General features: G+C 39.1%; 1 protein-coding gene across 3 annotated transcripts in view; it reads right to left on the bottom strand.

Annotated features, from left to right (window-relative positions):
- DLC1 (DLC1 Rho GTPase activating protein) overlaps positions 1–25,624 on the bottom strand; it is a 228,767-nt gene that overhangs the window by 99,993 nt on the left and 103,150 nt on the right. Inside the window, exon 1 of one of the 3 annotated variants that reach the window (XM_062641625.1) lies at positions 2,390–2,689. The exons of the other annotated variants lie outside the window; for them this stretch is intronic. Within the exon in view, the coding sequence (XP_062497609.1) occupies positions 2,390–2,504 (115 nt within the window). The 5' untranslated portion in view covers positions 2,505–2,689. Of the gene's footprint in view, positions 1–2,389; positions 2,690–25,624 lie in introns of those variants that run through there. 3 annotated transcript variants of the gene reach the window in all.

Raw genomic sequence — 25,624 nt, 5'->3', positions numbered from 1 at the left:
TGGATTTCTTATTTCAGTGTCGTGACCCTTCTTTACCATTTTTAGGTAGTCAGCAGTTTAAACTGCTAATATTCTGGAGGACAAACAACTTGTTGCTGTTTTGTTTCTCTTCCCTAATCTGTTATTCATGAAGTATTTTCAGGAATACAGCCTGATATCTACTCCGATTACATACTGCACTGCTTGTTGGGGGTTTAGCCTGATGATTTTCCAACTTTCTGACAGCGGCCCAAATATACTAGTGGACTGACAAGCCCACATCACCAGCACAGCCTGGAAAATGGAACTGTCACTGCTTTTAAGGGTCCTCTAACATCTAAGCCTTGTATTGATAAAAACTGTGATGGCTTATAACCATCTGCCAAGTAGAATAAAAACATGCTGCCCCTTATCAGCACGGCTAAAGAGGCTAGAGGGTTCACGTTCACTCCTCATTTCTAGGAATGTGACAGAGTCTCAAGAAATATAATTAGCTGTTGTCTAGCCCCCAAATGTTTGATAATCATATGCAAAGTTAAATATATACGATTATCAAAGCCTTTTTGGATCCTGATAAAACCTGCATACTTTCATATGTAGGTCACATACAGAAGGCATAAAAAACATGTCATTATATGCTTTCCTATGTGAACTGATGAGAAAAAAGCAATTTTGTAAGACAGTTGGCATTAGTTGTCTTACATGGACACAGGCCAGAGGTATTTGGAGTCTGCTGATGCAAATGCCGTTCTCAACTTAACTATAAATTAAAAAGCTCACTTCAAAGCATTTACATAAACATCTCTAGCAGGTGGAATGGAAATGAATGCCAGGGCAAACAAGCATCTAGCTGACCAGGCAACATGCAGATTAAACAAAGGCTGACTTGGCCCCACCAGCTTCTCTTTTATAGATTTGTGTAACATCCATGCCTTTTTACTCAGAATTTCTTCCTTGTCAATGCTCCTTCCAGTGGAGTTTCAGCAATGTCCTGAAGATCAGGACCTCCACTGTGACTGCTGTTCCATGCCCTGCAGCCTTTAAGTGACCCAAAAAGTCCAGTTTTCTAACATATCTTTGAGAGATTAAATGTGCTGTCTGCTTGGTTCAGTTTGCCACGGAAGAGAGGTTAATGTCCAGCACTTTCATAACACTGCCATGTTTGTGACTAAGTGCTGAACATTAAAGTAAATGTGACTATGGAGCTTTACTGTAAAATAGTGGTAAAGATGGGGTTCTCATTTAGGGAACTTGCTGTCCTTTGACATCCATGCAAACAGGCACAGAATTGATCCAGCCACTAACACAGTGGACAGAACGAGGTTTTTATGAGCTGCTCTAATTTAAAACAGGTTTTTGCCCCTGTGTGTCTTTATAAGCTGTGATCACTCACTGCCTGATTACCTGATGTAATCAGTTTTGGAATTGGTGCACCATCACAAATGTCTGTTGAGCATTTAGGTGCTCTTATTTCTCCAAAACATAAATGCAGGAGAATGATGTGAAAGTTCAGTTTACATTAGTGAGTCATACGGTCTGCCTCTTGGTCATCTATCTCATCCCTGATCTTATCATTATTAACATTTCTCCTCCCCTCGGATAAGCCATCCCCACTGTATACAAACAAACCAAAGGGATCCCTCTGACAAGTCACACCCACTGTGTGACCGTGACCCACTGCTGCCTTTTCTGAAACCTCTAAATGCTGCAATAATGAAAGTAACAACCCCAGCAGGGTGAACAAGAAGCGTTCAATCTGGCAGACAATAACAGATGAGGAAAACAAAGCAAGCTAAATTACATTCTCCAGCCCTCTATTATGGTTTGCATCGAGTTTTTGAGTATTTGCAAGTCAAAATAAAAATATGAACTGCAACCATATAGTTGGCTGGTAATTTATATTTCAGAAGCATAGCTCTGGCATACCTGACACTCACTTGGAACTCACAGCACTGAAATCCTTGCCAGAGGAAATACCAGTAATTGCTCAGTGCACAGCCCAGATATTCCAACTGACACACTCCTTGGCTGCAAAACACTCCGTAACACAACTCACTGAAGCACATCAAGGCAGTAAAGCACAGGGTCTGACCTAACAGCAAAATAAAATGCTTCAGCACGCTTCAGTCTGAGGAGTTTGCACCATAATATCACACCAAATTTCTCTGCTTCTTTTCTTCTAACTGATGCTTTTGTCATCTCGTTAAAGGAGCACACACACATCTCGTTAAAGGAGCACACACAGCCCCAGCACAGGCACAGCACTGAAGTAACATGACACAGAAACAAAAGGCTGGAGAAATACTTAGAGGCAATAGTAATACGTTATGCAAGTGATACCACTAATTAGCATTGTTAATTATGGTGCCTTCTGAATCTTAAATTATACTTATGTAATATCCTTTCTCACCTGCCAGTCGTCTGTCTCTCGTGTTTTTCCAGATAACATCCAAGGCTCTAGCAGTGGAGTCCCTGATATGATCACTAAATGATCTTCTCAGAGGGGCTTTCACTGGGTGGTGCATAATGCAGATCGATCACACATCCAGAGTCAAACGGCTGTAGCTTAGCCCCTGGAAAAAGGGCATTCTTTGCCCAGGGATCTGTCTGAATTTCTCTTCTCCAGGCAGGCAGGTTGTTACTTTATATAATTTGTCATGAGCCCTGTGGAGCTTTTCCTTGAAGAGTCAGGCATTGCAGTTCTCACTGCGGATGCAGGAAAGCTCAGACTGCAGCCAGCCTACTGGAAAGCTGCCAAAATCTTACATCTGGAACAGTTTACAAATGAGCTAACGATACAGTCACTTAGATTTGGGGCTTTATTTGTGGATATCTATAGGATTCTAGCTTCCTGTTTAATCAAATAACTTACCAGGCGCATACTTGCATGCTCATTTATTAGGATAATATTTCCCTGCTTAACTGATATTTCAGGTAATCTTTCATGTTTTGACATGAAAAAGGTAAGAAATAGAAAAGAGATAAAGTAATTTTAAGCCTCTGCAGTTCAGGGATTTTATTTCATTACTGTATTTTTCTTGCATATCATCCTATCTGTGGCACAGAATAGGACCTGATTCCGAGTTCCCTTTATGTAGTACTTCATGCCAATGCAGCAAGAAAGGGATGAAAATACAAAAATGAGAGGGAAAGGGGAGACAAAAACAAAAAAAGGAGAGTGAACTAGGCCTCACATCTTTGCTGAAGGGAAAGATAAGGTCCCATATGTAAAAAGTTTATGCATGTAACTCAGATTAATAGTCGCAGTAAATGAAGCCATTTGACCTTGCTTATTTTGACCTTTTTAATTGATTACTGTGTCCCATGGCTTCCCTGAGGGAGAGAGGGAAGAAAAAAGGGGTAGCTGAGACTCAATTTCCCCTTCTACTATTATGTATGGTAATGTGTGAAGAGGTGAGAGATCCCAGCCCAAAAACCTAATCTCCTTTGTTACCAGGGAAAGCAAGAACAGTTGAATAAAGTTGTCTTCATGTTAATTCAAGGTGGAGTCATTCATTTTCACAGCAAATACAGTTTTTAAAGTCAGATACCATTACTTTCTTGAGAAGTATTATGTTATCATTAAAATTGATTGATTAACCTCACGAGGTTGGCACACAGATCAAATTACAGAATCATGAGTTTCAGCCTGTGGTTTTCTGCTCCCTTTGAATTCCTTCCTAAGAACAAAACAGTTTTTCTTTTTTGTTATTCTTGATAATTTATTTCACACTTTCTTATTTGTTGAATTTTTCCCAGTGCATTCTCAGTTCCCTTAATTTTCACCAGTTCTCATTTCCTTTAAGACAAACCATGATCTCATTCCAACAATGAAAAGAAATTTACAGGCTTTGCAATAGTGTAACTGAGGGACGAATTGGCTCATCATCTATTTAATGCAGATCATAATTTCTTCCTATCTGGGCCTTTGTCTTTTATCTTTATAGAGCATCTGCAAACACTAATGTCCTGTGTACAACTTTGAACAAAACCACGAGCAGCAAAGGATCTCTACAGTTTGCAGTTACTTTCCTCATTACAGCCCTCCAACTTTTTGAGGCTGGATGGAGAAAGCAGCAGCCAACTCTCTCTCAAAATTTAATATGACTGCACACTCTGGAAATGTGTGCTGGGTTTGGGTGGAGGTTTTTTAATTAATCTGGCAAAATTTATTTGTAGAACAAGCAATGATGTTTAGATAGGCAAACGCTGACATGATGACAGAGCATAACCTATCTACTTTGAAGCACATACACCCTGCTGTTGCTTCTATTAGTTACCAGATTAGAAGAGCACTAATTCATTTTAAAATGAGAATGCAGTAAGCAATACCTAAATCTGGAACTGAATGTGTATACCTCAATATTTCAGCTGAGTACCACTGACAGAGAACAGAAGGCATCAAGGGAGAAGGCAGTTGCAGCAGATTTTTAACTACCAGTGGCTCTGTCTATGTTACCAACAATATGACCCAGAAAGAGTGGATTTATGCAGCAAAATAAATGTTACCAAGGTTCTGACACATCTCAAGATTGAACTTTTAATTAGTTAAGCCTGGGTCTCATGAACTGAATGAATCCTCTCCCCGGTTTGGAGATCACTAATGCACTACCAGGGTGCATCTTCTGACTTAGTTTCAACTGAAAGCCATCCAGTTCATATGCTCCAGGACTGCTCAAACCTTTGAACCAAAGGGTAATGTAAGGAGATCCTTTTTAAAAGCATACACCTCATCCAGGCTAAAATGTTGATAAAAACACACCAACCAATATTCATTCTAGCAGCTACACCAACTTTTTAAAATTTAAAAATAAAGAGAGCGATATATATATTGCTGATCAAGGTTTAATTCTTTGAGAATTACTGTGGGTTCTGTCACACATATAGACATGTTACAGCTCAAAATATTTAAAACAGTTGGTGCAACCAGTTCAACTATATGGGCTGGAAAATGTCAGAATGACCCAACAAAGGGCAAAGGAGAAGTAAAGATAAACTGTAGCAAAGCAAAGGAGGAAGGCCAAGGGAGTCTGCTTGTCTGATGTTACAACATATATAGAGTAAGATTGTGTAAGGAATTTAATGAAATGTCAGAAAATTCTTGCTGGACCATGAACAGGAAAACAATTAAGTATAGGTAGGCCAGAAACATGGATAGGAAATAAAAGGACATTAATTTCAGAAAAGTGTAGACTGAGAGATTTAATGGGGAAGACAGTTAAAAGCAAACATACAGTCAGAGAGAGAAATTTGAGATGCATGCCATTCACTATGGTCATAAAATAAGAGTTTGCCATACAACATAAAAGTATAAAATGATTTTTAAAACATACTAAAAGGAGGCTTCAGAGCACAGCTGCACTTCAGTTTCTATTCTTGCATTATTTAAATGATGCCCCTCTCAGTTTTGATCTGGACCTCTTGATACCCAAAAGATGTTGAAAAGGCATCCACAAAGTCCAGTGTGCTGGGATACTGAAAGCTGGTGGCAGCAGGGCCATGATGGCAGCGCCTCAGTTTTGTGCTGGGAAACACCCATGCATTCAAGGAAAAGCTGCCAAGCTGCTCCAGCAGCCGTGCCATTATCTGATACTTGTGCTGAGAGACCTACAAGCTCCTCCTGCATTCACAGACACAGCTCTGTGCTGGAGAAATGTTACTGACCAAATGATACCTGCTTATTTAGTGATATTTTCCCTTTCAGGTCAGACATATTCCCTATCCCCTTTCAGGTGTAGTTGTTTGTAGGGAGACATCTACCCAAGTCGCATGCCTGCAGTTACCTTCAGATTGTGCATACGGAAAAGCTTCCTCCATTTCTCTGTTAAACTCGTGATCACAGTCTGAACTGGAAGAGGATGCCAATGGTACTAAGTACACGTGTACGGACCTCATCTGCTGAAACCCTGATGTCAGTCAACATGAATGCATTAGGTGAATTTATGAGAAAAGGTGTTAAACCAAACAGTTAAACTGAAGGACTGTGAACGACATGAAAAGAAAAAAAGTTTTAATGGTGAGATTTATGGACTGGCAAAGAAAATGTTTTCAAAGAAAATGGCAAAACGTTGTGCTGCTCTTTTTGAAAATCTACTGGAAAATATCTCGAAAACAAATACCTTTCTTTAGCTGTGAATTGGCTTATGCACCCTTATGTCTACAATCCAATTAGCTGTATACAGGTACTATAGCAAGATCCGTGCAGAAATAAGCAAAATCTTAACCTCCCAGCCGGCATCTGGGTAAAATTTATGTAGCTCTATCTCTTGGTTTCAAAATATGTCTGGAAACTTACGGAAGATCACCAGCAGGCACAGGTTTTATATTTGAATAAAATTCGTAGCTATCACAGTCATAGTGCCGTCAATACTCCAGCTGTCTTCCAGAATTATTTTACTTTATTCAGTATATTCTGCTCATTGGCTGAGATTAAAAAAAAAACCCAAAGAAATTCTTATGTTCAAAAGGTAAACTGGATGGGTCAACAAAAATGCGTGCTGGACTAAAAATATGACGGGAATCTGAAGGACAGGGGTCTGCTGCTGACAAGAGTGGAATGCAGCAGCCAGTGTTCGGGGAGAAAGGTGACATGAGTACACCCTCAGGAAAGAGGCGTCCGTGCACACGTGCAGAGCAGCATGCATGACCAGGGAAGAGTCTTTCTGGAATTCCAGAAGCAAATATTTATAGGGGCCAGATCCCTACTTGCCCGCCCAGCCAGCCTGGAGCCAGGCCGAGCCCTGTCCTCCTGGCCTAGCCACTGCAGCTCTCAGGACAGTGTCTTTCCTGTTGCCCATGCCTAGCCTGCCTCTGGACGGCAGCCACTGACTGCTCCCACTTCTCTGTTCAGGAATATTTATAGAAATGCCTTGTTAATACAAGCGAAGCTGGGGCTCTACAATCTTTCTCTTAAGGCTGGATCTACTTGTAAAGTGCTGTTCATTGTTCTTAAACCAGCTGAGGAAGGCAGAAGCTAATTCCTTATAACCTCACCACCCCTCAGCAGCTCAAGCTGAAGGACCTAAGCTTGCCAAACATATCTGTTTTCTGTCCTTTAGTGATTCTATCCATACTTCAGTCTGCAAAGATAACATTAAAGATCCCTTTTCCTCTTTAAGGAACAGAGCAGTCAGAATGTATCAAGTACTGGGATGGATGGGAATGGTGATCTCATTTTTAGTCCTAGCAATGTCCTGGTCCTAGGAGGTAAACAGTTATGCAAGCCTCACTCTCTTCAGGCTTGCTCAAAATGCATCAGGTTTCCTTCTCAGTGTTTATGAATGTGCAAATTCTTATGTTTATCTCTGGTTTATCTATGTGATTCTGTCCCCTTGATTCTGGAAGGATGCATACGTTCAAAATATGCATAACCAGGCAGAGACACATCATTTTTTAAACATGCTGCCATTTGAGCTTTGCTGTGACTTCTGTATGGGCTGTGACTAATAGTATGGCAAATTCAGTCCATCTTTATTGGGTGGTCTATGCAGTTTGCCTGATCTGATGTACACAATCATCTTTCCTGTTGTTACAGAAACAGAAAGGTAATTCCATGACTCTCCGAAAGTTTCACAAACAAAAGAATGATTCAGAACCAAGAGTTTAGGTCTAATTAAAAATGCCTGCTGAGCACATAGCATATGTCATTGTTTCATCTCTCAGCAGATGTCTCCAAATGCTATCTAGGATACCAGACTGGGAAAGGAGCCCTTTGAATTTGGGCTTCTACATGTGTTGCTTTCCAAAATAAAATCTGGTACTGCAACATCTGCAGTATCTGAGAAATCTGATACACATCAGATCTTTAGACAAGAAGTAGCCACCAATCAGAGCAGACTGCAAAGATTTAGAGAAATTCCTACAGAAAGATGGGCAAATGACTTTAGTTTCTTGAAACTAAAGTTTCAATAGAATCTTGACAAATCCCAACAAAATGCTTGATATGACAAAGCCACTTCTTTATTCAATTTGATTTGGTTTTAAAAAAACACCAACTCTGTTGTTCAGTCAGATAAGGTAGAAATATTCAGGGTGTAATGGTGAAAAACAACTGGGCCATTGTCTGTCCCATGGACTACTTTCTAGAGAACAGCTTTCCCCTTGCCTTTTTAGTTAGCAACCCTGGAAGCAGTGGTCTTAGAGTGGCAGCCGCACTCTGTCATCCTCATTTCCTTCCTCCCATCATGGAAGAAAGGTGGATGGGTATGTAACACTGGTATTTCCAAAGAGACACTTTAATGAAACAATCTTACCAGGACAAGTTTTTCTTTTTCTTCCAAATTGAGAATAAAAATTTCAGACAGACATTCTTTTCTAATTTCTTTTACTAGGAGTGAAAACCAGCATGCTATAGAAGCCCAGGCCTCCAGACTTGGAAGGCCGGCAGGATAATGGTTATAGTGAAGAAGAGTATTTTCTCTTTCTGTGTTTTGGCCTCCTACTTAAGTGGTATTGAGGGAGAACATTAGAATTGTTTCTCTGTCAAGTGTCACTGCATGATAAAATGAAGTGATGGAAAAAAGTGTAGAACAGGTTGCGAGTTTTCCCAGCCCATACCCTAGATTTGTCTGCTGATTTCTGCATGACGCCCTCTCCTCTTCAGCCTCTCCATTTTCAGTCCTTTCCAAATTCCCTTACTTCTTGTTCCTTCCTGCTGTTTTCTCTGCCTTCTAAAGACTGCTCCATCATGCTTTGTACAGTTTTCTCCCCATCCCTGTCCCAGTTATGTCCTTCTCCATCATCTGACCTCTGATTCCTATGACTGGTTTCTCTCCTACATATTGCTTCTTTCACTCCCCTCTGTTGGGGTGGAAAAGGGCTTGTGAGTATTTTGTGCCAGTGGGGGCACTGCTGAGCTGGACAAAAGAGGCTGGACCTGCTCTGCATGCTGATCTCAACAGAAGCTGCCCATAAGATAATTATAAAAGATCAGGTGGTAGCTGGTGCAAAGATGCTGATTATGAGAATGAAGAACACTCCTCATTACTATGTGTACCAGCACATTTTGCTCTCAGAAAAGTGTACCCTGACACATGTCAACACCCTGTAGTCAACCTTTGAACAGCCTAGGAGCTAAATAGATGCAATCTATCTGGAGAAGAGATAGTAGACCATTTTACAGACAAATTTTCCTGAGCATCCTCCACAGATGGGAAGAGTGCATGGCCTGCAGTCCCTGCACTGTCTATTTCCCCATGCTAGCAGGGGTGTGGGCAAGTAGTTGCAAAGAAAATGCACAAAATCCACCTTCCCTAGCAGCAGGCCACGATGGAGGCCACAATGACTGTTGTTGCTTTCATGGACTTTTCAATGTCTACACATTGAAGAATTCTGTTGGAATGTGTAACACTGAGATGATCTTGTCAAAGTATCTACCTTAATGCCTTTTGTTGCATGATAAGTATGTGCTGATGGGTTTATGTAAAGAGTAGCCGTCTATTATACAGTTATGAGTTTCAAATTAAACATGATGTCAAAGGAACATTAACAATATTTAGCAAACTTCATGGTGTCATTATGGCCCTGCTTTTCAAGTAGCCCCACAGCTAACACTGGAATTCTGTGTACTTCAAAGTGTAAGCTTATCTGGTTGTTTCTGAACTGCTGTCTCACTATCACTGTGTGCTCCAAAAATACTAAATAAACTAGCACAGGAAAGCAAAAAGCATTTCTAAGCACAGCTGTAAATAAAAAAATAATGAGAAGTAACTGAATAATATGATAGAAGATATACTTCCAGTTTAAGTTGTACATATTAAGTGTACATATAAGTTCCATATTAGAATGTTCTTTTAACATAACTGGTTATAAACTATCTTTACATTATTAGAAAATCCAGTCTTACCCAAGCTGCCAACTGTTTTCTGAAATACTACATGTCAATGAGAAAAAATGTGACATTATTGAACACTGGTGCCATAGTTTAAAATTCAATTGATAAACAAAGTGTTAAATCTTCATTCTATTTAGCCATATGTGAGGCACCTACTTAGAGATTGTGGAAGTATTAATCTGTAGGGGTGTCCAAACACTTCCAAATACCCATCTTGAGCTGTAGAATTTTCTGTTATATCTCTTTCATATAGAATAGTTGATGGCAATAGGCTGTGAAATAAGATTAGTTTTCAGCATTAGCCATGTTTTATGCTTTACTACAGCAAAATAGTATTAAGCAGCATCGTTTCTTCTTACTTCGCAGTGACCGGACATGCAAAAGCCCATAATGAGATATCTTCTTGTCAGGTGAGTACTACATTACAGTTTGAGTGGTCCTACCAGTGGGATTAAGGCAGAACAAATGAAATTTCATAGAATAAAATATATGGCCTAAAGTCGGTTTTTACAATGGAAATGCAAATGTGGCTGTATGTAAAGTGGTAATTACAGAAAATTGTAAATCCCAGCAAAAAAAAAAAACAAACAACCCAACAAACCAAACCAAACCAAACAGCCCATTTCCCAAACAAGCAATTCCTTATCATTACTCACTATTCAAATTCTGTCTCTATAAACTTATTTCATAGTTAGCAATTTTCCTTCCTTGTTTTGTTTTTATTCTTTCTCACTCTCTCTTTCTCTCTCCTGTTCATGTTTACCCAGTCATACTAAGGTTACTTAATCTTCTTCTTTAGACATCCCTTGTATAAAATAGCACAATATTAATAAAGTGTTAAAGCAACAAAATCTTTGAGCTCAGCTGCAGTGGCCAACATGAACACTAATTGTGAATAAAACCAATTTTGTTGTAAAACATGATTCAATGAGTTTAAAATAATCTAGCAGTGTACGGCTGGTGTCTGTGTACAGAGCAATGAGCAGAATGGGAGTGTGGAGAGTGTTATGCGAGCCGGACTCATCTAAGTCAGAGGCTGAGCAGGGAGATGATTCAGAGTACAGGCTGAGATCATTCTGAACAGAAAGATCAAAGAGCAGCAAAAAATTTTAAACCAAAGAAAAAGCCCCAGCGCTTGCAGGGTAAGATGGAAAAAGATCATTCCTAAGAAGATTTAGTGTAGTTTAGGGGGCTTATGTTAAGTCGTCTTCATTAGTACTGCCCTATGTAATATGTGTTTTATTAAGTGATGTAATGAGTCTGAGCTGTCATCCTCCCATCTCATCCCTGCTGCTGCTATTGCAACACTGTGAAACACAATCTCTACAGAAGGTTGGTTTGTCATGGTGAAGACAAGTGGGATATAACCATCCCTGAATTTCTGGTTTGTGGCCTCAGTAGCAGAGAAAGCAGGAGAAAACCTGGAATTTTCAAAGGAAACAATGACATAGGAGGTAGGATCCAAACTGAAGCTAAACTTTTGGATAGGTATTGGAACAAATCCTCAGCAGATTTCAAGATTTCACTAATTAAAGCACTGCTGGACAGTTTGTGAATGGTAACTTCTTGTTCCATTTTTGTGCAAATGTTTATTGGCATAGTTGGATTGGGGATTTATTTTTAAGATTGATTAACTTCCTCAGACTCCAGGTTTCAGTTGCTGGGATCTGCCATGCTCTAACCATTTCTTCTGGAGTTGTCTGTGACATAACTTCATTGAGGTGCTTTATTTACATGTTCATTTTAAACCCAGTTTGTTTGAGGAAAAGGAATGAAAGGATATGCAATCTTCCTGATGTTGAAAAATTTTAGCAAGTTTTCCTTAAATACTTGATAATTACTTGGTACTTGAATTTGCTCTTTTTTAGATATGCTCGTTTTCTGAAAATCCTTTTGTTTTAGCCATTGAGAAACAAGCCTCTGAGAAACTATTTCACAGCAGTTCTGCAGCACTGAACACTAGTGACCAATAGCTCACCTAGGATATGTACAGCCCAGGAGGTCTTTGCAAACACAGTCCTGGGATACTGCCAGCCCTACAGCAAGTTGCATGAATGAGAGAAGCTGCCTCACCTGGGCTTTTACTGACTCCACTACTTCATCCTCACAAAAGGGTAGAAGATGGTTGGGCCCTCAACAAATGTAATACAGAATGAGAAAGTTGTGCTAGGGTCAGAAGGGAGACTTGTATACACAGCTTTGAGAAGCAGAGGCAGGAACAGAGGGAGAGATGCAAGGGGAGGAGGGAACAATTGTGTCTACTGTAGTTTTAATTGCATTCCTCCATTTGGCATTTTAAATTCAGCTATCACTTAGCTAGTGAGAGCTTTCCTTATGTCCTGCTTTAATGGAGTGGAATAAACATAATTGTCTTTGCACCAAACAGATGATTATTATTTTTTTTTTCTTCAGCATATTGGCTACAGTTATATATATATATTAATAAAAAAGAAAAAACTGCGATACTCCCCTAAGTGTTGCATGTTATTTTGTAGCATACCTTCTGGAGTTTTCTATTTCAACTGAAGTCTTGCAGTCTAACAATCTAACTGTTGGTTACAAGTTCTAATGCCCAATCTTTAAGAGATAAAGAATGTAATATTTCATTTCACCTTTTGTAAGCTTAATGTATCACAGATGCAAGTTAAAACTTTGTGGAGAGTGTCAAATGTAATTATTTGAAGATTAAAGCAGTCATCATAACTGAAAGATACATTCTGTTATCCATAATAAAGCCTTTGTGAATAACAAATGTGCACAGAATACCTTAAACATTTACAAAGGAAATCTAGAACTCCAGCTAGTTATTTTTAGATGTTAATGTTTCATATTTACTCCATGAAGTTAGCAATGCTACTAAATGAGGTTTGAATGAGGCACTCTGATTTGCTATTCTAGGAATTGTATTTCTTCATATCTTTACCTGATTTACTTTGCAGCTAATCAGCCAAAATTGCTTCTGCATGAACTTTGTTGTTCCTGCTGGCTTCTGGTTTTAGACATGGAATATCTGCCCTCTGGAGCATCACTATAGAGCATGGAAAATCGCTAATTAGAGTCAAGGTTACAACACTGGCATTAAGAGCTGGCTGGGAAGAACAGTGAGTCTGTACTAGCTGGTTTTGGGACCAGGAGGCTGGCAGGATACAGCAGTATTCTTCCTAACTTTTAGGACCTGAGACTAGCTACTAGATGTGGAGTTCCCCTAAATCATTTTAGGAGGGCATTCCATTATTACATGTTTAGCAAACTGTGCACTTCACAGACTCAAAAGAAAGGTGAAAATGTGAACCTTATGCTGTGTTTGTAGGGCTGGCACCCTGACCTGGGTTTTGCTATAGCTCTGTACCTGGTGTGATATTGTTTTACTGTCAAATCAAGTAATTATTTTGAAAAGTAAGAGATATATGTTGGCATTCCCATTGAACTGGGTCTGAAATTAAGATTACCTGCTGTGGTCTCCTTCAGTCTGAAAATACTGTAGCCATTTATTAAAAAGATATCTAAGTGATAAAGTGGGTTACATAGGAGAACTTGAAACTCTGTTTATTTTCTGTGAACTTAAACTTTTCAGAGACATCATTAGAATACTGAATTCATACATTCTTTAAGAAAATAGGAAACACAAGTTGCGCACTCAGGTCCAATGCAAGATACTAATGGCTCTGGAATAAACAAAATTATGCCTTGAAAAAAATGTGAATATCTAAAATAGCAACAGCAACACATAAATGGAAAGTCTACTTACAAATCTTTATGTACACTAGAACAAAGTAAGTAAAAATGTTTCTTTAAGTACTTCATAAAAGAAGGGGTGAGGGAAACAGTTAAAGAGCTGGTGAAATAATGGAAAGATTATATTTATGAGTAGATGATGTAGAAGATCCCAGGGAAAATATGGTAATTGGAAGATGGGAATAAAACACTCCACAAAGAAGTTGAAGAAGCAAATAAACAAGAATACAAAGCTCACATGTGAGACTGACAGGTTAAAGTAATAATTTTAAAAGCGATATTTAAAAATAACAGTGGTTGATCCAGGGAATTACAGAGCAGTCAGTCTCACCTCTGTGCCTGGCAAAATCTTGGAGCAGATTCTCCTGGAAGGCATGCTAAGGCACATGAAAATCAACAAGGTGCTTGGTGACAGCCAGCACGGCTTCACTAAGGGGAAATCCTGCATGACCAATTTGGTGGCCTTCTATGATGGGGCTACAGAACTGATGGACAGGGGTAGAGCATTTGATGTCATCTACCTGGACTTGTGTAAAGCGTTGAACACTGTCCCACACGACATCCTTGTCTCCAAATTGGAGCGACATCAATTTGATGGATGGACCACTCGGTGGATAAAGAACTGGCTGGATGGCTGCACACAAAGAGTTGTGGTGAATGGCTCAATGTCCGGCTGGAGACCAGTAATGAGCGGTGTCCCTCAGGGATTGGTGTTGGGACCGGTCTTGTTTAACATCTTCGTCCCTGACATGGACAGTGGGATTGAGTGCGCCCTCAGCAAGTCTGCCGATGACACCAAGCTGTGTGGTTCGGTTGATACCCTGGAGGGAAGGAATGCCATCCAGACGGACCTTGACACACTTGTAAGGTGGCCTGATGCCAACCTCATGAAGTTTAACCATGCCAAGTGCAAGGTCCTACACCTGGGTTGGAGCAATCCCAGGCACAGCTACAGGTTGGGCAGAGAAGAGATTCAGAGCAGCCCGGTGGAGAAAGACTTGGGGGTGTTGATGAGAAAATGAACATAAGCCGACAGTGTGCGCTCAGAGCCCAGAAAGCCAATGGTATCCTGGGCTGCATCAAAAGGAGCGTGACCAGCAGGTCGAAGGAGGTGATCCTGCCCCTCTACTCTGCTCTCGTGAGACCTCACCTGGAGTATTGTGTGCAGTTCTGGTGTCCTCAACATGAAAAGGACATGGAACTGTTGGAACAAGTACAGAGAAGGGCCACAAGGATGATTAGGGAACTAGAGCAGCTCACGTATGAAGACAGGCTGAGGAAGTTTGGGTTGTTCAGCCTGGTGAAGAGAAGGCTGCACAGAGACCTCATAGCAGCCTCCCAGTATCTGAAGGGGGCCTATAGGGATGCTGGGGAGGGACTCTTCATTAGGGACTGTAATGACAGGACAAGGGGTAACGGGTTAAACAGGGCAAGTTTAGATTGGATGTAAGGAGGAAATTCTTTCCTGTTAGGGTGGTGAGGCACTGGAATGGGTTGCCCAGGGAGGTTGTGAATGCTCCATCCCTGGCAGTGTTCAAGGCCAGGCTGGATGAGGCCTTGCGTGACATGGTTTAGTGTGAGGTGTCCCTGCCCATGGCAGGGGGGTTGGAACTGGATGATCTTAGGCTCCTTTCCAACCCTAACTATTCTATGATTCTATTCTATGATTCTAAAAGTATCACAATGAACAGATATGGAAATGTTTGACTGAAAAGTATGGTGAAATGCATGGCATTTCTTCTTTAACTATTCCTGATGCTTTAATCATAATATTAACTATTTTGCTCACCTACATATTAGAAGAAAAAAATATCATTTACATTCTCATTATTTCCATAAAGAACAACCAGATAAACTCTATTTGACACATATGAATCCCTTCTTGAATGCAGCATGTCGTTTTATCCTCTCCAGTACCACGAAGATGTCAGCAAGTTTTGAAGGAATTCAGATAACAGCAACATAAATGATTAAGGGTCTGGAGAGTTTGATTTATGAGGAAAGATTAAAACATGTTCTGCTTAGCCAAATGGGAGCTAATAATGCAAGGGGAGAGTAATGATAACAACCTGCAAGTATTTAAAGCGTGCGCACACTAAGAAAAGAGTAGAAGTGTTTAAGGTGGTACAAGGTTTCAAAACACTGACCTGACAGTGAAGAGGGTGTTGTGTTTGTATGTATATTTTCCTCAAAAGTAATTAATCTTTGGAAATTATCCTTATATTATAAGGACAAAATAAGATATGTGAGTACAAAATCAAGGAATAAAAACTGTGCGGATGTAAACCAGAAGGATGAATGTATCAGCTATGATTCAAGTCCTCAATATAATGTATATTTAAACGTAGTATTTAGCAAGATCAAAATTGAAATAGCAAGATTTAATACGATAATTGAGCAGAATACAATACTATAGGAAGCATATATCAGTATCATAGTTCATATCCTCTTTTGAAAGAACAGACCATGAAAGTAGATTTGCTTTGCTCCAGAATTTTCACACCACCTTGATTACCTGCTACTCCTTTCCTTTGAAAAAGGACCTGCTATTCAGACATAAAATTTGTCCCATCAAAACTTCAGCCTTATAACCAAAAGGTTAAGAGAAACAGCAGAAATCCATTGAATGCTTTCTCATGGCTAAATCATCTCAGCCCTGTTTGCTCACATTGGCAGCTTTCTGAAGGCACTATGATAGAATAAGTGTCTTTATGTCACATTTCAAGGAAAACCAGGAGATTTTTTTTTCATGTCAGTGATGATCTTTAACACTTTATACATAATGAGCCAAATTAAAGAGAAACATTAAAGTTTTTTAGAAGAGGATATGAAAGGATGGTGTTTTTTCAATCCAAACATATTAACCTTTAGTCATGTACTAAAAAAGATGACGTATATGGGCCAAATAAAATACTTCTTTACATTCAATGAAAACTTCCACCATAAGTTATAGGAGAGAATTTTGTACTCTTGTGACAAATAAGTATACTCTTCTACTTTTTTTCTCTTCTTAAATAAATTGATTCTACCTGCTTTTTTGAGATTGAGAGTTGATAGCTGTCAGTGTACTGATAAAAATTTGAACTTGGCTAACTGGTCATAAAAGTCAGAGGTAACACAAATGTATTTCAAAAGGTCAAAGGTTAAGTCTATACTGTATATGAAAATGCATAAGAAAAACAAAACCAAACGGAGAATTAAAAAAACAGGTTTTAATATAAGTCCTTCAATATTAAACAAGCTTTGAAAGGCTCTGTCTCTACAAAGTCATGACAGCTGTGAGTTTCAATTAATAGGATTAAATACAGTTACTAATTAACCTTATTTCAACCTGTACAACCTAGTTATTTGATATTGAAAACCTTCTCCCCTACATAAGAACTGATTTCAGCATCTGGACAATTAAATTGCTGAACAATAAATTCTGGAAGCTAGAATTAAATAAACTTTAAAAAGAGCTCTCAGATATGTCCTTGACAGATATTAATAAACAATTTAGATCAAAGATACATGAGTTAGATCCTGGATTTTGGGCTTGCAAGGTTAAAGACCTTTTATTAGTCTTCATCTAGGGGAATCATACCTTTTTAAAGCTTACCATGCATTGAAAGTGAGAAGACAGCTGAAAAAATGTGTTTTTACTCTGATTTGAAATTAAAATCTTAATACACATTTTACACAGCTGTGCACATGCCCTTGCTACAATGTGGTAAAGTACTACTGATTGCTAACCAAAGCATGGTCTATATATAGTTATACTTACCTATGAAATATTGAGCATATATCTCACCAAAACCCTCTGCATACTTTGATTTTCAGAATTTTTATTATTTTCTCTCGAAGAGGCAGCATAAAGTAAATATATCCTAAATGAAATCTTTTCTATTTTACCAAGGAAGCTAGTTTAGGTTACCTACAGTTTTTTGAATATAGTAATTTCTTAAAGTTCTTCCATAAATGCCCTGCTTACTTGTCACATCTAACTTCATGTTTGTTGCAAAACTTCATGTTCTGGAAGTGTCCTGGGTTCAGCAGTAGCACTCATTTTTCTCCTTCTTGGTAGCTGGTGCAGTGCTGTGTTTTGACTTTCGGCCTGGGAACAGAGCTGATAACAAGGATGTTTTGGTTTGGCCAAGGACTTTGTGAGCCTCATGCTCTGCCAGGGAGGAGGGGAAGCCGGGAGGAAGCAGAGACAGGACACCTGACCCAAACTGACCAAAGAGGTATTCCATATCACAGCACGTCATGCCCAGGAGGTAACTGGGAGTTACCCAGAAGGGCTAGGACTGCGGGGTTGGAGGAGGTATTGGTCAGTGCTTGGTTGGGCTGGGGGGGGGGGCAGGGCGAGTTATCAGTCAGCTGGTGGTGAGGTGTTGTATTTTCTTCCCTTGTTATTTCCTTTATTGTTGTTATTATTGGTGGTAGCAGTAGTGATCTGTGTTATACCTTAGTTACTAAACTGTTCTTATCTCAACCCGTGGGAGTTGCATTCTTTTGATTCTCCTTTCCGTCCCTCCGGGAGTAGGGGGAGGGCAAGAAGGGGGGGAAGTGAGTGAACAAGCTGTCTGGCTGGGTTTAAACCACGACAGGAAGTTAGAAGTTTCTGCATAATTTTAAGGAAAAAGGGACTTTTTCTCCTTGTGACCTTCACATTGTTGTGTGTGCTGTGTAAAGAGGAGTATTAATGTGTAGAACACTGAGAAGGACACGCAAACTTTTACAATTACTATATTTAACTTATCGACGACGATCACCCCAAAGACGAGCTCTCTTAGAAAATTAATGGGAGACCAGCTGCTAACTCCTAATATCTACCAAGCAAGGAAGCTCAAAAAAAGGCTAGGTAAGTGTGAGGCTGAAGCTTGAAATAAAGAACTGAACTGTGTGTTAACAGCAAGCACATGCTGACCTTAGGTCCATTCTGCTTCTCCTTCCCTGAGAACCGATGCTCTGGATGCCTGTTGGGCAAGAAATGCTGACTTGTTCTGAAATGGTGTCTAGTGTTACTGCAAACACACACTGCTTTTACAGTTCCCAGCAGAGCTCTCTCTGCATGGAGGTTACATGATCTTTATACTCCTGGCAGGAAATAAAAGATGTTAATGGTGAGGATCTCTGTTAGGAACAGTAGCCCTTGGCAAGAAAAGGAAGGACCAGAGCATGGTAGTGTATCAACAGTCTACGTAAAGACACAGTTTGCATTGTGAATGTATGACATAATTTTGGAAGTGCTAAAGGAGCCACAAAAAATTCAGTTCAGCAGGAACAGATTAGGGGACTAATGCAATGGAAGCTGCATGGGTGAGAAAGACCCAGAAGAACCAAGGCAAGTCACATATCTTCTATCAGGCAAGTCCATATGAGGGTGGCTATGCAGCTCATGCATGTACCTCATGAGCACAGCAGCACAGCAAACACAAGGGTAGAAGGGAGGATGTTTAGTCTGCAGTCTCCAGCAGTCTCAAATCTCTGAAGGGTCTCCCTCCATCACTGCTGCTAAATACTAGAGACTGTTGTAGCTTCTGAATGGCTGTGTGACCACTTAAAGTTCTAATCCTAGGCCAGTAAGAATAGCATCTTCTTAGTATTTAATTATGTTTTCTATGCCAAATTCTCTATGCCTGTCTAAATCTGTCTAAATCACTGCTGCAGGAAATACCTCATTTCTGTCTTCATAGTTTTTTTTGTCTGTGTCCCTTGCTATGCCAGACTGTTCTCTCATTTGGTACTGAGGCAACTGCTTGCACAGCTTGCTGAAAGCCAGCTCACTAAAACCACATTGGTTGAAAAATAGATAGTCTTAATGTGAATCATTTCAGTGATGCAGTTTACAGCAAATGCTTGAATTCCTGAACTTAGAAGGCAGTGAAATACTCTTGTGGAAGCAGCACTGTGACTCACCTTCAACACAAAGCTCTCTTTCAGGCAATTACAAATTTCAATCTATGTGTGCAAAGGTGAATCACAATCTGGCCCCAGAATACATGAAAAAGAATACGTATTTTGCAAGCATAGCAGATTCACTCACAGTGAAAACCAGGAATTATTGCCTGAACTGTAAGCCAGGCTATAAATCCTGTTTAAAAATTGACAGCATGCATTTGAACACAAATCCAAGTCAAAATCCACAGCTAAACAGTTACTACAACTTTGGGACATTCACATCCCTGTCAATATTTCAGGTAGGTAGCTTTCATATAGGTGGCTGAGCATACTACAGCTGACTGCTGTAATGCCAAGAGATGAAAAATGAAGTAAAGACACAGTAAGAACACAGTGAAAATATTCAATTCCCACTGAAAGTCTGCTTTGTTCTGCAATTGGGTAGCTCTTTGTTGTGAAATACGAGATAATGGTTACATGTAGAATGAGCATTTTACAAGAACAAGGAAACAAATACCTTAAAAGCATACAGGAAAAGAAAACAAGGAATACAACCATACTGAGCTAAGACATACACTTTACAAGGAACAGTATACTGTATTGGCTGCTGTATATGCTAACAGAAGGATGTGCACATGGCTTGTGAGTCCTTGGAGGGGCTACTGAATAAGACAGTTTCATTCCAGGCTCTGTTTCAGACTCTAAATTTGCTTTATGGTCAACTCTTTTGGCGTAGTCATTCCATGGCAAAAAAGCACTGGGGGAACTAGATTTCTTTCCTGTTGATGAGAAAAGGCTGAAGGAATGCAAATTTATCAAACAAGAACTATGAAGGAAATGTGTTGTTGAATAGGTGTCAAGAAAGCTTTAGCAGAAGATGATAGAGATGAACTTAGTTTGACAGGTTATCATATACTGAGTCATTTCATTCTGTTGATTGTGCTATGACTAGGAAAATGCCCTGGAAAATTAGTTGGAAAGACTTTCCCATTCAAGTGACATAACATGGCCTACAGTAAAAGCCTAAGCTATTCAAGACGACTGAACCTAAGCCAGAAGCATATATGACAAAAGTCAGGAAACCGCTACAAGAAAAAAAAAAAAGTCAGATTTGTTATTTTTGTGTTTTCTGTGTAATCAAGCAAAAAAGAACATTATTAAAAAATAATAGCCACATACTATGAAAAACTGGTTGGCTTATTCAAAAACTTTAGGGGCTTTAGAATAAGTAAACTGCTGCTTAGAATGAAGACATGAAATCATGGCCAGAGGCTGGGGCCAGGTCTGAACCTGGAGGCTTGAAGCTATACAGGTCTTCCTTGGGAAAGTGTAGTAAACACTCTCAGGAGATGTTTGGGTTAGGTCAGTGAAGACAGTAAGACAGTGAAGACTTGGAGAGAAGCAGAGTCTGAAGGGCATGAAGTGGTATCCATCTGAACCCTCATAAATCATGTTAAAATTGGGAATGGAGTCCCTGTTTTTAGTAAAAGTCATATTGGTACTAAATCCAGAAAGTTCCAAAATACCCAGTATAAATTAGAAGGGTGCATAGGAAACTTAACCAAGTCTCATTAAAAATGAATTGATAGCCTATAAGGTTTGGCATATTCCCTTATGAGTTTGTACAGCTCTCAACATGAAGCACTGAAGTCTAAGTTACAGAGTAGCATATGTTCTCTCAGGGTAAGATGTGATTTACTGATTTTGGTCTGCAAGTTAAGCACTGCCTTTCTCTCAAGAGATCCAAGCAAGCAATGAAGGAAAGAAAAAGAATTGCACCTTCAAAATCAGTTAACTATAATCAGATATTAGACATAATGATAAATTAATCATGAAAGTATACCCATTTTCTAACATCACTGGAGGGCAGAATTATGCCTCTTTGGTTTTCTTACTTTAATCTATTCGGATGTCCTTTAAGAATAACCCTTAATTTAAATTTTGGCAGCTTGTAAATTTTAGTTTGGTGATAACTGCTCTTCTGAAATGTATTTTATCCCTCAACTACAGACACGTAAGGTCAGTTGACACATGTTCTCTACCTTTATGTAGGGTTTGTTTGAGCTTTTTTGTCTGGGAATATGAATCCCCTTTTTCTTGCTTAAGGAACTTAACCTTTTAAATGATGAAATATGAAGGCAATTAACACTTCATGAATTAAACTACATTGCACCTAAATCCCCACTATGATTCACAACTGCTGTTTTCCCTAATAATTAAAAAAAACAGTAGTAAACATCAATATTTAACAAATTTTTTTTTTTTTTTTTGCACAATGATCAGAACATGTCTTGCTACAGGCTGTGAAGAAAGAGGATATCCTAGTTCTGTGATAAAAGTGTACTCCAAAATATGTGCTATTTATAGCCATAAACCAGAGTTGCTCAGAATAAAGAACACTTGCATTTTTAAGGACTGTTTTATGAATGCGTAAGTGTCTAATTGCTGCAGGCTCAGGAGGGTATTATGCCTTTGAGTTGCTTGACAGTCACTTGACTGAATCAATGACATCTGCTGATTCTTATCAGTGAGATCTGCTGTTCAAAGGCCCATTAGGAATAAAAGCAAATCCTAACTCCTGCTGCGTGAGGACATTGGTTAGCCAATGCTTGCTCGGTGCTGATAGGCTTGGGACGGAGCCCAGCCCCTAAGCTTCTTTACCCTCAGTCACGCAGATGTAAGGTTTTCTCCCTTTCATCAATTTGTATTTAGGTTGCTGATAACAATTTGGTATTCAGGCTATAATTATGGCTACAGTGACTTCCACACTTACACCCACTACGAACTCGGCATGCTATCCAAAAATACACTTGGTACTGATACATTAGCAGTGTGGCTCAGTACATCTCCATTCTACAGGCTTGTCCCAGAGGAGGGGGAGCACTGGAAGAGCAACCTCTGGTTAGAAATTGCTGCTCTATAGGGAGCATAAACTGGAACAGCCACTATTGCCTACCAGGGTGCTAACCGTTGCACCTCTTCTTTACAGTTATGCCAGGGATTATACCCCTGCAGTTTAAGGAAGCATAAAGAAAGATGAAAGTCATTTGCATCCCACTTTCCAGGTATGCCTAGCAGAGCAGCACGACAGCTCATTTTCTGGCATGCTGTTTTTTCCTGAACAGTTCATACTGTTTATGAACAGTTTCATACTGTTGCATGAAAGCTAACAATTAAAAGGCAAAAGTACAGAATAACCAGGCCCATTTGCCTGTAACCAAAAGATTTAATTTCCAGAATTTCTTTTTTTCAGTAAAAGTTCAAACAGAAAACCTTGAAGATAGTATGTCAGAAGGAACAAAAGCAGAGAGAAGAGTTAGGTGAAAGCAGCAGTTCAAAACTTTATCCTAGAAGGCATATTTTCCATGCATTACAAGAGGTTTGCGCTTCCCAAACTATATATGGGTAGCAAGAGGCCAAAGCTCTTTCCACTGAGAAAGTGGCATGCTCGTAAATTCATACTTGAATCCTCTAAGCAAGGACTGAACCTGGAGAAGTCAGTGGTAGATAAAGGATATCAGAATGAATTAATCTGATATTTTTGATCAAGACCACACAATGAAAGTAATGCTGAGTCTCCTACCACTTCTAGTTGCAAAGTGTCCCTTGTCCATACTATCTCCCAAGCTGTTCACATGTCTTGTCTAGAAAACTGCTAGATGGCATGGGCCAAAACTACAACAGGAAGCATGATAATAAGTGAACAAGTGGGGTAACTCTATGCCAGCACTTGAGCCCAGGTCCTATTTAGTTTGTTTAGATGCTGCTGTGTGAATGAGTTCTTAAAACAGATGCCCTTTTATCCTTGATGACTGATTGCTGATGTGTGCACTCCAAATTTAATTATTATTTGGCTTATACATTCTTCTGAAAGTACAAATGAAACAAATAGTGTGATGGCCCAGAGCTCTTTTCAGAGAGGAAACTCCTAGTTTTGGGAAGTACTTCGGTTGTGGTACTTTGTTTTCAGCATAATTTGGTTTCTAAATCTATCTCTTGGAGAAAGGAAAGAACACAGAAGTAGCCGTGTAGTTCTATATAAGAAACAACAATAAGGGAATATAGGAGACAACTCTCTTCTGGTTGTCTGCACTGTATTGGTTTGTCCAATACAATTCAGATCCTGTGCAGTGCTGTTACGGCATGGTACGTGGCAGAGAAGGAGTTTTGATGCTGGAGTGTGTCTCACCTAGTACTTTTTCTTTCTGGTACTTGCTAAACACCACTGGAAGTCTACAGTAACAACATATTCACTTGTCTGTTATCTTTGACAATAAAAATTCTCCGTCTCACTTCAGTCTATTAAAATGATTGTTCATACCGCAGAATGCTGCAAAGATACTTTGCCCTTTTCTATGTTGCTTTATTTTTAAAGGTTTATTTTGCTTTGTTTAAGGAAAACAGGTAAAGAAGCTTAAATAAGATCTCAGGAAATGAAATAATCACTACATCTTTAGTTGAACTGGAATGCACTTAAGAAAATAAGAGGGAGGTTTAAGTCAGAGTCATGGGAACTGGTGAACAAAGCACCAAAAAGCATGAAACCCCAACACAGATGTAGCAAAGATTTTCCAGATGTGGAATTCTTGCTATGGATCAGCAGAGTTAGCTTAACTTACTTAAGCTATAATGATTATTCTGAGGGAAAAAAAAAAAGAAGTGTGGTTCATTTCTTATCTCTCAGTCTTTTACTATAACTATATGCAATTTACTTTGGTGAAGATTTTTATCTAGATTTGCTTTATGAATAGATGTCTGTTTCTTATTCCTCTTAGTTTGTCTAATGTTGCATACATTGCCTCTCCGGAAATGCCTTTGAAATGTACTGCAAAAAGTTAATATATGTAGCAACTTCTTATATTGGAACCATTCTTGGTTAGTTTTTCACTGTCCATTAATAACAAAATGATGCCAAGTTTTGATTACAACTGTAACATATATATCTTTACAGTTTCTAATATGGTCTTTGGCTATGTCTGTGTTTTTGTTGCTACAAGTAATGTAGTATTCTTAGCTTGATGATGAATAGTTCATACTGTTTCCTGGATGAAATGCATGCCTCTTGCAAAACATAAGAAACTCATGTAATAAAAATATATTCAGTGTACATATTAAGGCTGAATATTCATTACATTTCTATTACAAAATACCATTTCTGACACATGAAAAAGTAATTCAGTGTTTGGGTAGTGACTTATTCACTGGAAATATTGCAATACCAGTTTGACATCTTGGGTAAATTTCAAATTGGTACATAGAAAGTTATGATTTGGATAAATCTTATAATAAATCAGTGGTAAGACTGTCATTAATTTCATTGAGGTCATACTAATAAATTTCTCTGTCATTAGTTTGTCTAGACTTTCTAAACCTACAGCAGGAGGTGCAATTGAATGCATGTAAAACCTTAACATCCACAATATACTGAGGCATGGAGCCTCATACTTTAGCTCTAGATTGCGCGAAGTGCCTCCCCCTATTTGTTTTGAATCTGCCACCTTTATTTGATGTCCTTTCATTCTTCTACAGGAACAGACAAGCAATCACACACAAACGTCATATGGTTATCAACACAAAGTAATCAAACATAGAAAAATTTTGTACTGGGAAACAAAAAAATAAAAGAGATGGGGTGCAAAAAATTGTTAATGTTGGAATCAATGGCAGGTATTAAATCCCTGACTGAAAAACCAGTATCATTTCCAAGCTAGCAGTGAATCCTACTGTAATTTGTGTGCCAGAAACACTGTTTTCTGCTTCACCCACTGCTATTGTCTGATCCTGCAATGGCTGCTAAAGCCATTTTTCCTACAAACATTAGTCTGGATTCATGGTGCAAAAAAGAGTCAGTCTTAAGTTGTAAGGGTGATTTGTATAGTAAAAAGTAAAAGTCTGAGATCTTCCTTTAAAAGGATAAAAGAAATTTTAGGAATACTAAAACTAGATGACCTTAGAAAGTCCCTTCCAACCCAAACTCTTCTATGATTTTATGATTATTCCCACATGTCTCTTTCAAATATCCAATAATTTTTTAGCCACAAATGCTCTCATAATGATGAAAATATGCCTGATAAAACTGACATTTTAAAGTTTTGCAAGAGCAGGTATACCAGTTATGAACATGAAATAGAGCCGGGCTGCTGCTGACACACTTGAACTGACAAAAACCAACCTTATTCCATTCAAAGAGTTAGC

The sequence above is a fragment of the Pezoporus occidentalis genome, unplaced genomic scaffold (assembly GCF_034315485.1).
Source record: "Pezoporus occidentalis ecotype Australia unplaced genomic scaffold, CSIRO_AGI_Poc_V1 ctg1, whole genome shotgun sequence".
In the NCBI taxonomy this organism is placed as follows: domain Eukaryota; kingdom Metazoa; phylum Chordata; class Aves; order Psittaciformes; family Psittacidae; genus Pezoporus; species Pezoporus occidentalis.
This window is presented reverse-complemented; position numbering and strand designations above follow the sequence as displayed.